The sequence below is a fragment of the Rhinolophus hipposideros genome, assembly GCF_964194185.1.
Source record: "Rhinolophus hipposideros genome assembly, chromosome: 16".
NCBI classification, from domain to species: Eukaryota; Metazoa; Chordata; class Mammalia; order Chiroptera; family Rhinolophidae; genus Rhinolophus; species Rhinolophus hipposideros.
Window position 1 is genome coordinate 24,039,740 of NC_138062.1, and position 12,707 is coordinate 24,052,446.

The 12,707-nt window shown below is 41.1% G+C and overlaps 1 protein-coding gene across 5 annotated transcripts in view; it reads right to left on the reverse strand.

Moving 5' to 3' along the window:
- Window positions 1-12,707, reverse strand: part of TMEM154 (transmembrane protein 154) — a 56,827-nt gene that overhangs the window by 24,146 nt on the left and 19,974 nt on the right. For all 5 annotated transcript variants that reach the window (XM_081075444.1, XM_081075443.1, XM_081075442.1 and 2 more), the window contains exons 4-6: window positions 9,473-9,500; window positions 8,150-8,235; window positions 6,289-6,346 (exon numbers count right to left, since the gene is read on the reverse strand). In XM_081075444.1, coding sequence (XP_080931570.1) covers window positions 6,289-6,346; window positions 8,150-8,235; window positions 9,473-9,500 — 172 coding nt within the window. The remainder of the gene's footprint in view (window positions 1-6,288; window positions 6,347-8,149; window positions 8,236-9,472; window positions 9,501-12,707) is intronic.

Genomic DNA, 12,707 nt, shown 5'->3' on the forward strand with positions numbered 1-12,707 from the left:
CCAGAACTCATTGGCTTAAAGCACCAAAGAGCACAGGAGCTCACGTAGGGCGCGCACTGCTACAGCTCTGTAGACAATAAGCAACCTAACAGTCCATGACACACAAGCGACAGTCCCAACGAGGGTACAAGTTGCTATAACTGTGAGACCTCAGGTCATTCCTAGTGCTGTAACTCTGACATGCAAATTTTCACCAGTGGTTCTCTGGCCCTCAGGCCTGTGAGTAAGTCAGCAACCTGGCCTCCCATCTAAGCCTGGAGGCATTCTCTCTCTCATGCTCATTCCTTAATTTAGTTAGAAGTGTTTCCTGCTGTCTTTGTGGCTATTTATCATTTCTGTGAAATAATCAAATAAGCCCAGACATTTTAACTCTGGCAAATGCTACAGTTCCCTGTGAAAAATATCTTGGCAAACCGCCACCGAACTGCAACAGATAAAATAAGTGATCTTGCTTCAAACTTCTATGGCTTGCCTTGATGTTAATTCATACAGTCTTAGTAATTTATCTGTGAGAGCAGCATTAGTGAGTAATGTTTCTCGGAGTCTTATATAGATATTTTAAGAATGTGGGGCAACTTTCCCAAAAGCCTGTATAGTAACAGGCCTACAAACTGGAAAAACAAATTGAATTGATTAAAAAGCATAATTCTATTATTTTTAAGAAAGCATTTCATTGGAACGCTACCAGTTAAACGAGGACAAATGCAACTCTAACACCTTGTTTCATAACTGCCCCTTTGTTGCCAGTCAGGATCAGATAAAACATCTTTGTTCTTCTGACCAGTTTATCTTGTAACAATCCCTCTTTATGACCACAGCTAATGTTTCCTCTCTAAAGATGGCAATAAATCTACCCTCAACCTTTCTTGTGTTATGATGCTCTCTAACTTGGTTTTGGGGGAGTGCAGAGTTCAGTTTAGCACAAAGTCACGTAACAATTAGATCATGCTCCCTTTCTCTGCATCAATATAACGTCCCTTCTCCTTCTTGAAAGAGGCCTGGCTCGAGGGAAATTATAGAAGTCACACATCTGGCTAACATCAGAGTCAGGCCTAGAATTAGTCCAAGACACGTAGATCATGCCCATCGTGTAGACATAATCCGGGCCACTATTCAAGAAACGCTGTTTATTAAATTTAGTACATCTTCCTACCCGCACCCCACAACACACACACACACACACACACACACACACACACACACACACACACACACACCCCTGCATTTAAACAATGTTCCTGGATGTTATCATCCTGCAGGATTATAAACTGATACTTTGTATCCCTTATGATACTTAACTCAGATTTGAGGGAAACCAGTTGGCACTTACTACACTTAATATTTGATACTTTTCGACTTATAAATGACCTTTGAGGGACCAGAGAGGAAAAGAGGAAAGAAACTTATAAATTAAAATACCCAGTTCACACAAAACTATTGTCTTCCTGCAATTAATGGTTCAGTCTTGTCAGTGATTGCACGGGATGATGAATGTATTAGCCTCACGGTGGCTGGCGTTCTTGGTGCCAAGTGTTCTTTTTTTCAAAATTTCTAATTTGTCTGTTAATTTAGAGAATATCTCTTTTATTTTAACTAATTAATAAAAGAAAATTTTAAAATGCAGTTTTAAAAGAAACTCTTCTCTAGATTGACCTTTATCATAAACTTGTTGTGTGAACTTGGACAAAGCACAACCTTTCTGAGTTCCAATCGATGGATTATTTCATTTTTAACTGGTTGTCTTGGCATGATGTAGACAGTGCCAGGCACATATTAGGTGCTCAATAAATACATTCTGAAAAACTACATCAACAATTGTACTTTTTCCAAAATAAGACAAAGAGAAGGGAAGAAATAAGAAGAAATTCACAAAATGCTCTATGAAACAAACCTGGATTTTCATGAAACAATATTGAGGTGATTCATTTTTATCATGTCACTGAGCTCAGAGATGAGTCAATAGAATAAACAATAGAATTATAAAACCAGAACGGGTATACTGTTATTCTCTCTGCCTTAATTTCCTAGGTAATAGTGCCTAGGCATTGGACATATAGAAAATGCTATATAAATCTCTTGTTATTGTAATTACTGCATTTTCAAAATTATAAATCCACATGGATGGAGCCTAATCTAATTTTTTCCCTAATCTTTCCCAATGCTGCTATTCAACATAAAATCATCATTGTGGCCAACGGGCATAAAAAGAAAGAAGATGGTACTCAGCTAATATTTGCAATTACTTTTCTGTGGTTGTTCACCCAAGCTTCCAGAGACAGAAACATCATGCTTTCAGAAAATTGTCCGACTATAAAGACCTCAGGAAGAAGGAAGACCCTGGCTAACCTCTAAGTGCCATGATAAAAAGGACTCTATCTTTCCTGTTTTTACCACAACCTAGTGGCATTTGGGAAGGTGTTGTAAGGGATAGACAATAAGGGTGTTCATTCTTTACAGAAAATTTAAGCAAAAATAAAACCAACTCAGTGGATTCTTTTTTTGCTATCACCATCCACTGGCAATGCTTAGCAATGTCAGTGACGACATTCTCTTCAGCTCTAGGGCCGACCTCTCCCACTGCACTGCCCCACCAGTTGGACACTTACTATTCCACGGACACTGTTCCCAGTACCTCGTACAATGCCTGGCAGGTACCAGGTATGAATTACAGGGGCAAATGCTAATGTGAGAAATAAGAGTATAGAACTCCCCTTTCCCCACAATTCCTTTGTCTTTCCCCATTGTTTTCCTAAAAACAGGAAAACCATAGCATAAACTTTCCATAGTACTTTGTACATCTCTGGCCCTTATTTAAATCCGATGCAAAATTTTAGATTCCATGGCTCAAAAAAAATGTCCCTCCAATGAGGACAGGGCAAAGTAACAAACAGCAGCTGGCCAATGGGACATGTGGGGACATGTGGAGATTATGGCACCTAACAAGAGAAAGTTGACGTTTTTGCACACAATGTGGTCCATTAAGTGCAGGATGAGCACCAGATCCATTCCTTTTTCCCAGAAGCACAGCAGACTTTCTGTATAACAGAGCTTCTATGTCAGGGTAACTTTTTAGCATTAAGAAGGGCTGCACCCTGTAAATGGATTCCAGAAGTCTTAATTTAGAAAGAGGATGGGGAAATGTGTTGGCCACTAAATTCAATCCTCAGTGACTGTTACATACTTTCTGAAGCATTAGCGTCAACTGCATACTGCTTAAATGGCAGAGGAAGGATAACCCACATGGGTAAAAGCCAATGGGGAACTTTGGGGGTAACGCCGTAGCAACGTAGATTAATTGATTGCAACAGTTGTGCCGCTGTGGTGGAGGATGTCACTAGTGGGGTAGGCTGTGCACGTGTGGGGGCCACGGGTATGTGGGAAATCTCTGTACTTTTCGCTTCGTTTTGCTCTGAACCTAAAACTGCTCTAAAACATAGTCTTTAAAGAAACAAAAAAAGCCAACTAGAGAAGCGGGGAGAACTGTTGCCAGAAGCATAAAAGAATGAGTTTCATTTGCGGGGTGCTTTACACAAAGTGTTTTTTCTCTCTCTGATGAACCTGTGAAACTAGAAGAACAAGTGTCATTATTTCCATTTTTCATGATGAGGACTTGAAACTCGGAGAGTTCAAGTAACTTGTCTTAGTGTAAGGAACAAAGGATGATTCAAGGCAGGTCTTAAAACTGGTCTTCTGACTCCGAGTCTAAGGACGAATGCACTTTCCACTTGTATCTCTCACGATTCACAAACTTTTGGAGAAAAAACAACAAATCTTATTGTTGTCTTGGATTAAATATTCAAAATTCGGAGAGACCTGAGATGATGGACTTTCATGAGAGAAGGCTGAACTCTTTGCCCACAATGTGGTACATTAAGTGAAGGACGGTGACTAGATCGAGAAAAATAATCGTTTCACCAAGACTCAATGCAATTCAAACAGCAGGAGAAAGAAATATAAATGAAATCATGACAGAAAAGAAAACGTATCCAAACTATAAAAGAATCCAAACTATACATATATCCTTTAAAAACTCCAGTCTGCTAAGAGGGCTGCTCTGAAATCACCAATAGGAATGGCCCTATGCTGGTAACGGAGAGGAATCGAACGTCTCCACGTCATTCCTAGAAGATCAAACAAATTCCTGATTTCTCAGGATTGGCGAGGTCCATAAAGAAGTCACCAGGGAAACCATGGGCAAAATTAGTGCCACACTCAACAATATAGATATGTCTGGGCCGTAGCACATAGCCGTATTACACCGAAAGGCACTGAGTTTATGTACAGCAATATTAGCTTTCTAAATAATAATAATAATACCCAATACTTATTGAGAGTTTTTTTCTGCCAGGTACTTCGTATGTTTCTGAGCTTTTATGAACAAACATTAAATTTGCTTTGCAATAGCGTAATACCCTTTAAAGGAACCGGAAAGTACCCCATGGCACCCGTCCTGGGACTTGCTCCTCTTGGATCTATAACGCTGGTGCTGTTTTCATAAGGAAGGAATGAGGGGAAGGTCTGACAGTTGTCCTGTGAATTAAAGCCGGACAGTTCAAGACCAACGGAGGAATGTGGACATTCTCTTTAAAAAACAATAACTTAGCATAAAGCAGCTCTCCAAATAGTTTAAGCCTTTTTGCCTTATAGGCAGAAATGAGCTAGAACTTATTTTTAGGACAAACCTCTCAATATTTAAAAAATATGATTTCTAAGAAGCTTTCACCGTTATACAATTCTGTAACGTTAAGCTTCTTCTATGTTGCCAATAATGTCAAAGAACAAGAGGCAGGGATTTAAAAACCACTGACATTTTACCTCATTTGCCAGTGTCCATCAGAGATACAGTGAGAAGATAGTTATAGGGTTTTGATGGTGACCTGAGACCTATACTGGACATACTTAGTGGCTCATTTTTAGGTAAGGTAAAAACGTGGGGAGAATGTTCCTTTGTAATGTCCTTTGTGATACTACCTCTAGCATTTGTTGTCTTTCCTCTGTGTCGTTAATATCTGGTATTTCATTTAAATAAGATAGAATGTTTTCTGAACGAGCAATAAATGTCCACATGCAAATAACTGGAGAGGTACCAAGGACTGAAACCTGCAAGAAGACGTAGACTATCGCATCAGAGCTGAGGTTTGCCTCCGTAAGACGGTAGTGGTGTGATGTGGGGACATGTAGGGTGGTGACTTTTTAGGTGAGGTTTAGGGGAAGATGCAGAACAAGAATCCAGAACATCTGCCTGCCCCAATCACTGTGTAATAATCCGTCAGTCTTTCGCTGCAGTGCTCTGGCTTTAGGGATGTCCGGTGACAAATGACTGCACTTGGGAAGCGTTTGAGATGGTTAGCCCAGGACCCCTGGTTAACGTGGACCAAGAGAAGGTGGGTGGTGTTTATCCTGCTCTGAAAATTTACTCTGTTTTTCCAACAGAAGTGTAATATCTGAGTCATGGGCTCAGTCAAGCTCTCTGCTCACTGGTTATCTTAAGGCGCCCCTCAACAGTTGGGTGCCCCCACATCACAGTGGTGCTCTGGGGAGCAAAACCCCGACTTGTTGAATGGTCGATCCTATTTCCTGCGAGCACTTCCCACTTCCTGACCAAACAATTCTCTGATGAAAAATACCCCAAACATGCTAATTTCTATCCTCACAAAAGATAATATAATTTAAATGGGATTGTGGGATGTTAAGACGCCCAAGCTCTGTGCATGAAAATTTTCTATCAAGCAGAGCCACCTAGTGGTAGAATGAAATATGTTTTTGTTTTTTGATTTTTTTTTTTTTTAATTCTCATTTAATTTCTCTCATATAATAATCCCATTCAGACAGGGTTCTCTGTCTTTTCTTTTCTTTTCTTTTCTTTTTCAGATGTTCATTTTACCTACTCTTGTTTACAGCTACCCCTTTGAGACTGTTGAGACTGTTACCTCCATCTATTTTCCTTACCAAATATCTACTCATTCAAGGTAAACAAACCTATGGTTTGTTATAATCAGAAAGTTTTATAACTAAAACAGAAGCCAACTTAACAGTGTCTCTTTAAAAGGGCAAGAAAATGTCAACACTAATTTATTTCTAAAAATAAATAGTCACTACGCTATTTACTTTGTAGCTTTCCACTTTCCATAACTCACACTTCCTTTTCTCCACACTACACATGGATACACCCATGTAAATTGTCATGTGAAATTTACAGGCACAGGGAAGATGAGCAAAAGTGCTCTACTGTGGTCTCCAAGTCCCTCCCCTCACATACATATAATTTACGGTAGAAATTAGAAGTACCTTGGGTTGTGGTTTGATTCTTTTTCTTCTTTTAAAGTAGGTAAACATTCACTGTCGGCTAGGATGGAATAAAAGCAAACTCATTGTTAGTCACGGAAATCCTATTTTCTATCCACAAAACTCATATAGTTGAGCATCACATTTCCCTGGTCTGTACTGTTATTTGTGCAGACGTGGCCTCACCAGGGCGTTCCAGAGGTTAAAAGATTAATGGTGGCCAGGCTCTTAAAATGGAAAAGGCACTAATAGCACCCATACAAGGCTTCAATGTGCTTCTGGCCCTGTTGGAAAGGGCACAATTCATCACTGCTTGGTTCTTCAGTCCCCGAAGAACCCCACCGAGGCTCCAAAAGCTAGAATCTGCATGTTTCAGGCTAGACACTGGAATAAAATGGCTTCACCAGAGGTCCTGATGACTGCAGAGTGACATCAGTCAGGATGCATGATCAAAAAGAAGCAGGTAAAGGGAGGGAGCCACTAACCTTCTTAAGGTCATCAGAGTGCTCTCCTATTACACCACTACTATTTTTAAGGGGGAAAAAAACTATTGGGTCTGTCACCTGTGTATCAAAATAACTCTCTGCTTTCGTTGTCAAACAGAAATGCCTTTTTCCAGTTTTATGGTTTGAGGGAGTGTAATAGGATCATGATTTTGTATTAAAATGGCCTTAGGAACGAAAGGAAATACACCAAAATATTGGGAGGTTGTCTTTAGGTGGTGGAATTGCTTTTCTTTCTACTTTATTTCGAAATTTCCAAATTCTACTGTGCATGTATATGACTTTTACAAACTAAAAACAACAAAATGAACCTACTTTAAAGATTGTCTTAATGACCTACTCCTACCCTCAAATGCTTCCCAGAGCCATTCTTCCCTCAATATTGGATGATGAAAAACTGTTCTAAATGGTACAGGTTAGATGTGTGGCTCTAATCTTTTTGAAAACTCATCTTATAAGCCTCTGGTACAATAATTCTAATAAAAAATTTTTGGATTTGAGAACTTCATTGTAGATTGTTGCATCTGACAGACCACAGGGTTTTATTTTTTAAAGATAAATGTTAAAAATACAAAGGATATGATAATATAGTGAATTTTATTAGCTTAATCTGAGCATTAAAATAATGTATTGATTTTTAAAGGAATTTTAAAAAGAAAAAACAGTTGTCCTCATTTTTAAGTCCAAATATTGATTTAATGAAAAGTTAAGAACATATACTACAATTACTGCCAGTTATCAATTGGAAATTAAGTTTTATGGGAATATTTATATTACTATCTATATTAGTGCTGTCCAATAGATATTTCTACAGCAATGGAAATGTTCTAGATTTGTGCTATATAATATGGTACCTATTAGCCACAGTGGCTGCTGAGCACTCAAAATATAGCTAGAGTAACTGAGGAACAAAATTTTCAACTTTTTATTTCTTTAAATTTTAATTTAAACAGCCACATATGGCTAGTATCTATTGTACTGGAGAGCACCAATCTGTGTCAACTATATCCGGTAAAGTTTTATAAACACATACAGATTAAAATCATAGATCTCTAAATATAAGGTAATGCCAGATGCTTTTTCCAGAGAATTTGGACTCAGAGATTTCCTTACTTGAACAAAAGACCGTTTTCTTCTTAACAAAGACCATTGGAAAAACTTGCACAAAAATAAAAACAAATGGCAACGATGCAATAATTAAACCAAATATTTAAGGGTGCTCAGACCCAACTGTATTATTCCTCATGTACCAGATCTAATGTGGATTGGGCTCACACTGTCACACTCCAAGAATTATGGGATATTTATAAAGCTGGTGGTCTCTTACTAGAGAGGACAGAAAAAACAAGGTTACCACATACCATTTCTATTCAGGCTGTTCATCCATTTATCAAGCTCTTCCATTTCTATTTCCATGACAGAGGGTGTGTCTTCCTCAAAAATAGGGCTAGAAAGAGAGCAAAAACCTTGTTGAAAGAAAAAGAACTGGTGTGCTGCACGTCATGTGGTAAGAGCCTGGAATGTTAACTGTGAGGATGAGGCACGTGATTCCGTGTCTTCCATACCAGGGTCCACTGAGTGTGTGCCCTATTCACGTGAACCAAACTCTAAGAGGAAGAAAGGCTAAAACTAAAACAAACCTTCATCATCAATCACTGATTGAAACATGGAAGGCAAGGGCACCCAGCCCAGCACAGGGACTGAAAGGAAACCCAGGAGGTTCAGCCCCATTGAAGGTTCAAAGTCAAGGCTGCAAGCCTTCCACCGCGAGGTCCCCCCAGGGAGTTGCCACATTTAGCATTGCTGCCTTGCTTAATTTCACTTCCCTTTCTTTGGGGTTTTTGATCATTGCCCCAGGCCAAGAGTCCACAGCTAACAGCCTACTTGCATGACCTCTGCATTCAACTCCCAGGCTTGTCTGTCTTGGAGAAATGGAGCCATTGGTTTTGAATGAAATCCACTGCCATTCACTTGCCAGGGCTTAGAGCACACAGTTAGGGGAAAGAAACCCCTGGTTAAAATGGCAGGCTAGGTGAATAGGTGTTATACCCTGTAGAGGAAGTGAGCTAAATAAGGAGGAAGGCTGCTGCAGGGGAGTGGGGAACAGGAGGAGGTGGGCATTGCCCTAGAACATTCTTCTGGGGTGAATCTTCTATTTCTCTCCCTCCTGTCCTTTCTCTCTGCCCCCTACCCCCAACTCCCTTTCTCTCTCCTCCATCCCTCTTCTACCAGGGCTCCCCTCTCTTAATAGCAGTGAAAGAGTCTTCTCTGGTGATAACATTTTTAACCCAAATAAATGGACTGATGTCCTTGAAAGACACCCAGGGGCAGAATATTTAACTACTATGCATTTGAAATTGGTAGTAGTCAGAAAAAGATTCTTTTCTACACTTGATCTTAGCCAAAAGGCCGAGAAGCGATAAAAAAAAAAAAACAAAAAAAGATTCTTTTCTAAACAAAGGACCCTGTCCTCATCCCAGACCCCCCTAAAATGAGGTTTGGGGACTGGGTCCTCCTTCTGTAGGCCTCTAGGGGCTGTGTCCTGGGGCCAAGGAAGCAAGAAGTACCCCACAAGGGATGTCAGAACAAAAACGCTTAAAAAGGCAGATGGCCTTCTAATCTGCTTCTCTCCCAAAGGTCCTGTTCCACACTGAGCTGGATTGGAGGGTGTGGAGAAGACTTACACTTTCAAGTTGTCACTTCCCAGTTCATCTGAAAGAGAATAAACACAAAGGTCACGTTAGTTTTGTTTGTCGGTAACAATTTTATACTTCGACAACAGCTGAAATCTGTTTTACAAAGAGAACAAAATGGCTTTAAGTAAATGGCTTGTTTAAAGGAGCAATAATTAACCTCAAAGTCCAGCAAGCACTGACTGCCATGTTGAAATGAGGTCCCAATCCATGTATGGCTGTTTCATTTTAGATACGAAGGTGCTCTGGGAGCATTCATTTCAGATGAGACGTTCATCCCTCGTTGTTTGTTTTCTCCACACAAAGAGAAGAGCAGTGGTAAGGGGAGGAGAAAAAAGGTCCTACAAGAGGACTCGCTCCTTGGCCCTGCCCCAGAATGTCCCAGTTCAAAGCATTGCTGTTTCGTCTCCTTGTGGCACACCAAGCCAAAGACTGTGACTGTCCTTTTGTCCCAGAGTAGGACATGGGACTCTCCATCCAGGGCTCCCCCTAGAACTCTCCTTGCACCCTACTCTTTGCATGGCTGGATCCCTCAGTTGGTCTCTTCTCAGCTTACACTCTCTTCTCAGAGAGGGCTCCCCCACCTCCTCTATCTGAAGTGGGGACCTTCTTTCCTATTGTTCTCCAGCTCCACAATTTGCTTGCTTCTTTCATAGCATTTACCACAATTTGTCTTTCATTAATTCATCTGTTTAATTCTTTTTCCTCTGTTTCTCCCAGTAGTCCATAGCTGCAAAAGGGCAAAGGATCATGTCTGTCTTGTTTGTCCTGGCACCTCTTACCTCTCATCTATCTAGTACAGTGCCTGGTAAACACACAGTAAATATTTACAGAATAAATAAATAAATAAATCTTAATCTGGATTGTCTGGCACTGGGGTTGAAGTCATTGCCAGTATTTTGGACCAGCGTTAGCATCATAACAGCGAAACATCCAACATGCCTATTTATTGCTACCGTTGGTTAAGATGAGAGTCAGGTGACAATTTGCAAAATGGCTCTACTGCAACTCAGACTCTAAATGAACATGTGGCAAGAATTAGAGCCCCATGCCCCAGCTCAAGCTCTGTTTTGTTTGGCAGGGGTCTCAATGCACCCAGAGAACTGAGGCAATGATGGCAAGCAAGTGCGTGGCATAGGCCCACTGCACCGTTTATGACGTGAAAACCATGAAGAAACAAACCACTTTGTAGAGGTCCACTAAACAGCTTGATGTTTCTGAATCTTGGCAATCAGAGGCCTCCTTTTCTCCGGCCTGCTGGTCCCCAGCGAGGGAACCTAACCAGCAGGCACCTGGAAATGAGCTACTGGCAGCCGCCGGAAGCCACTGTAATTGCCTGTGGGTTGGCAAGCTTGAATGGCATTGCTAATCCAGGAAAGCTGGGCACAGATGGAAGTTTCATACCATCATCACTGCTTACCTTCGAGAGTCTGTAAGTTATGTCTTCCTGCCCACCCCCATAGGAATCCGAAGCTTCCTGAAGATGCCTGACTCCTCAGAAACTTTGGGGAAAGGGGAGTATGTGCCATATATACACATTTTTTCATCTAAAATTTACATGCTATTTCCTTAAGCCCCTACACAACTGAACTTCCCTTACAGGTGACCCATAAAAATCCCCATTTTGTCACTCCCTCTTCCTCTCTCTCCCTCTTTCCTGCTTAATGACACCACCTTCCCCCTCCCCCCCACCTACACACACACACACACACACACACACACACTCCACATCTTCCTCTCCACTATTTTCTCTGGGAGCAAGTGGCCCTGCAGTCCCACTGTTCAGGACATGGATTTATCTTTATAATCTGAGCGCCTGCAGGCTTCACAGTCAGCAAAAGCTACCCCTGCATGCAGATGATGGAAAAGTTTAAAACCCCATTACAAAAGTGGTCCAGATGCACCAAATGTGAAGCTCCTGTAATCAGTATTCAAACAGAGCAAAAAGCCTTCTGTGGCCTCATCTCCCCTGCACCAGGACCATTACCCCTGCCCCAGACGCCATGGCAACAGAAAAAACATCTGGGAGAGTGCGCCAGAACAGAGCATTAAACCAGGAGGGAGACCAATTACCCGTCCTCAGCAATCAGGCGCTGCCCGCTCCACTCCACCTGGCCTATATCTCTTTATTAATAGCCACCTACTCCTCTGCAACCAGCAGGCAAATGCAGCTCTCAGCACAGCCCCCCACCCGCACTTGCTTCCATTTTCCCTCCCACAGTCTTTCCATTTCATATCCTCCTCCCCACTTTGTCCTCCTCTTTCCGTTCCTACATTATACCCACTTAGCCTGACAATGCCCTGCTCCCAGCTACTCTGTGCACTTGACAGTGGGACTGCTGGGGTAGAAGGATGGGGTGGGGGGCAGGAGCCCAGCAGGAGTGTGGCTTGTTTATCTTGTTTCCATGTCGAACAGTGAGCAAGCGAGAGAGTCTCTTTCTGGAGATTTACTGAGCAGAGCCAGGTGTCATGAAGCCCCAGCCTGTTTATAAAGTGATGGCTTACTGCCAGCTGTTTCCCCTGCAGCTCTTTCAGAGAGACACAGCACATCAAGACACTTAATAAACATTAAATAATAACAACTGCAAATTTAATGCCTGGAGGTATAGGAAGAATCACAATAGAACGAGTTACTACACAGCCCTTCCCTTTTCCTGGACTTGAAAAGGACAGACCCAAAGAAAAAAGGTAATTTCCAATCGGATGAAGTGTTCTTCCTAAAAACGTTGGCCAAGCCCTCCCCACTTGTCAAATTAAATCTGTTTCCTGATGTAGAAGAATATAGCAGGCTCTATTCATTTGGGAAAAGAAACAACGTGTCTATTCCTAACTCTGAGGGGACATTATCCATGCCCTCCCACAAAACAGTCCTTTGGGAATTTTCCAAGCAAAATGCTGACCCAGTATGACAGTTTTATTTTTCCTCGGAGGAAAAAAAAGTGTTTAAATCAAATTTTGTTAATTTAAATATTCTCCTTTTATTGATTTGCAATATAATGTTAAATATGAATGAATGGGTAAACTTCAGTGAAAAGTAATTGTTAACCTTTTAGCAGTCGGTTTGTCTGAAGACATAGTCAAGTGTTAAACTTAACCACCTGTATCTATATTAGAGGAGTGGCTAGTAAAAGAAAATACTCAAAGCTCTCTTTATCAAAAACTTGTGTGATAAGCAATTGCTTTGAAATTCCTAGTGTTCTATGTTGTAGTTTCTTCAAGTTAGATA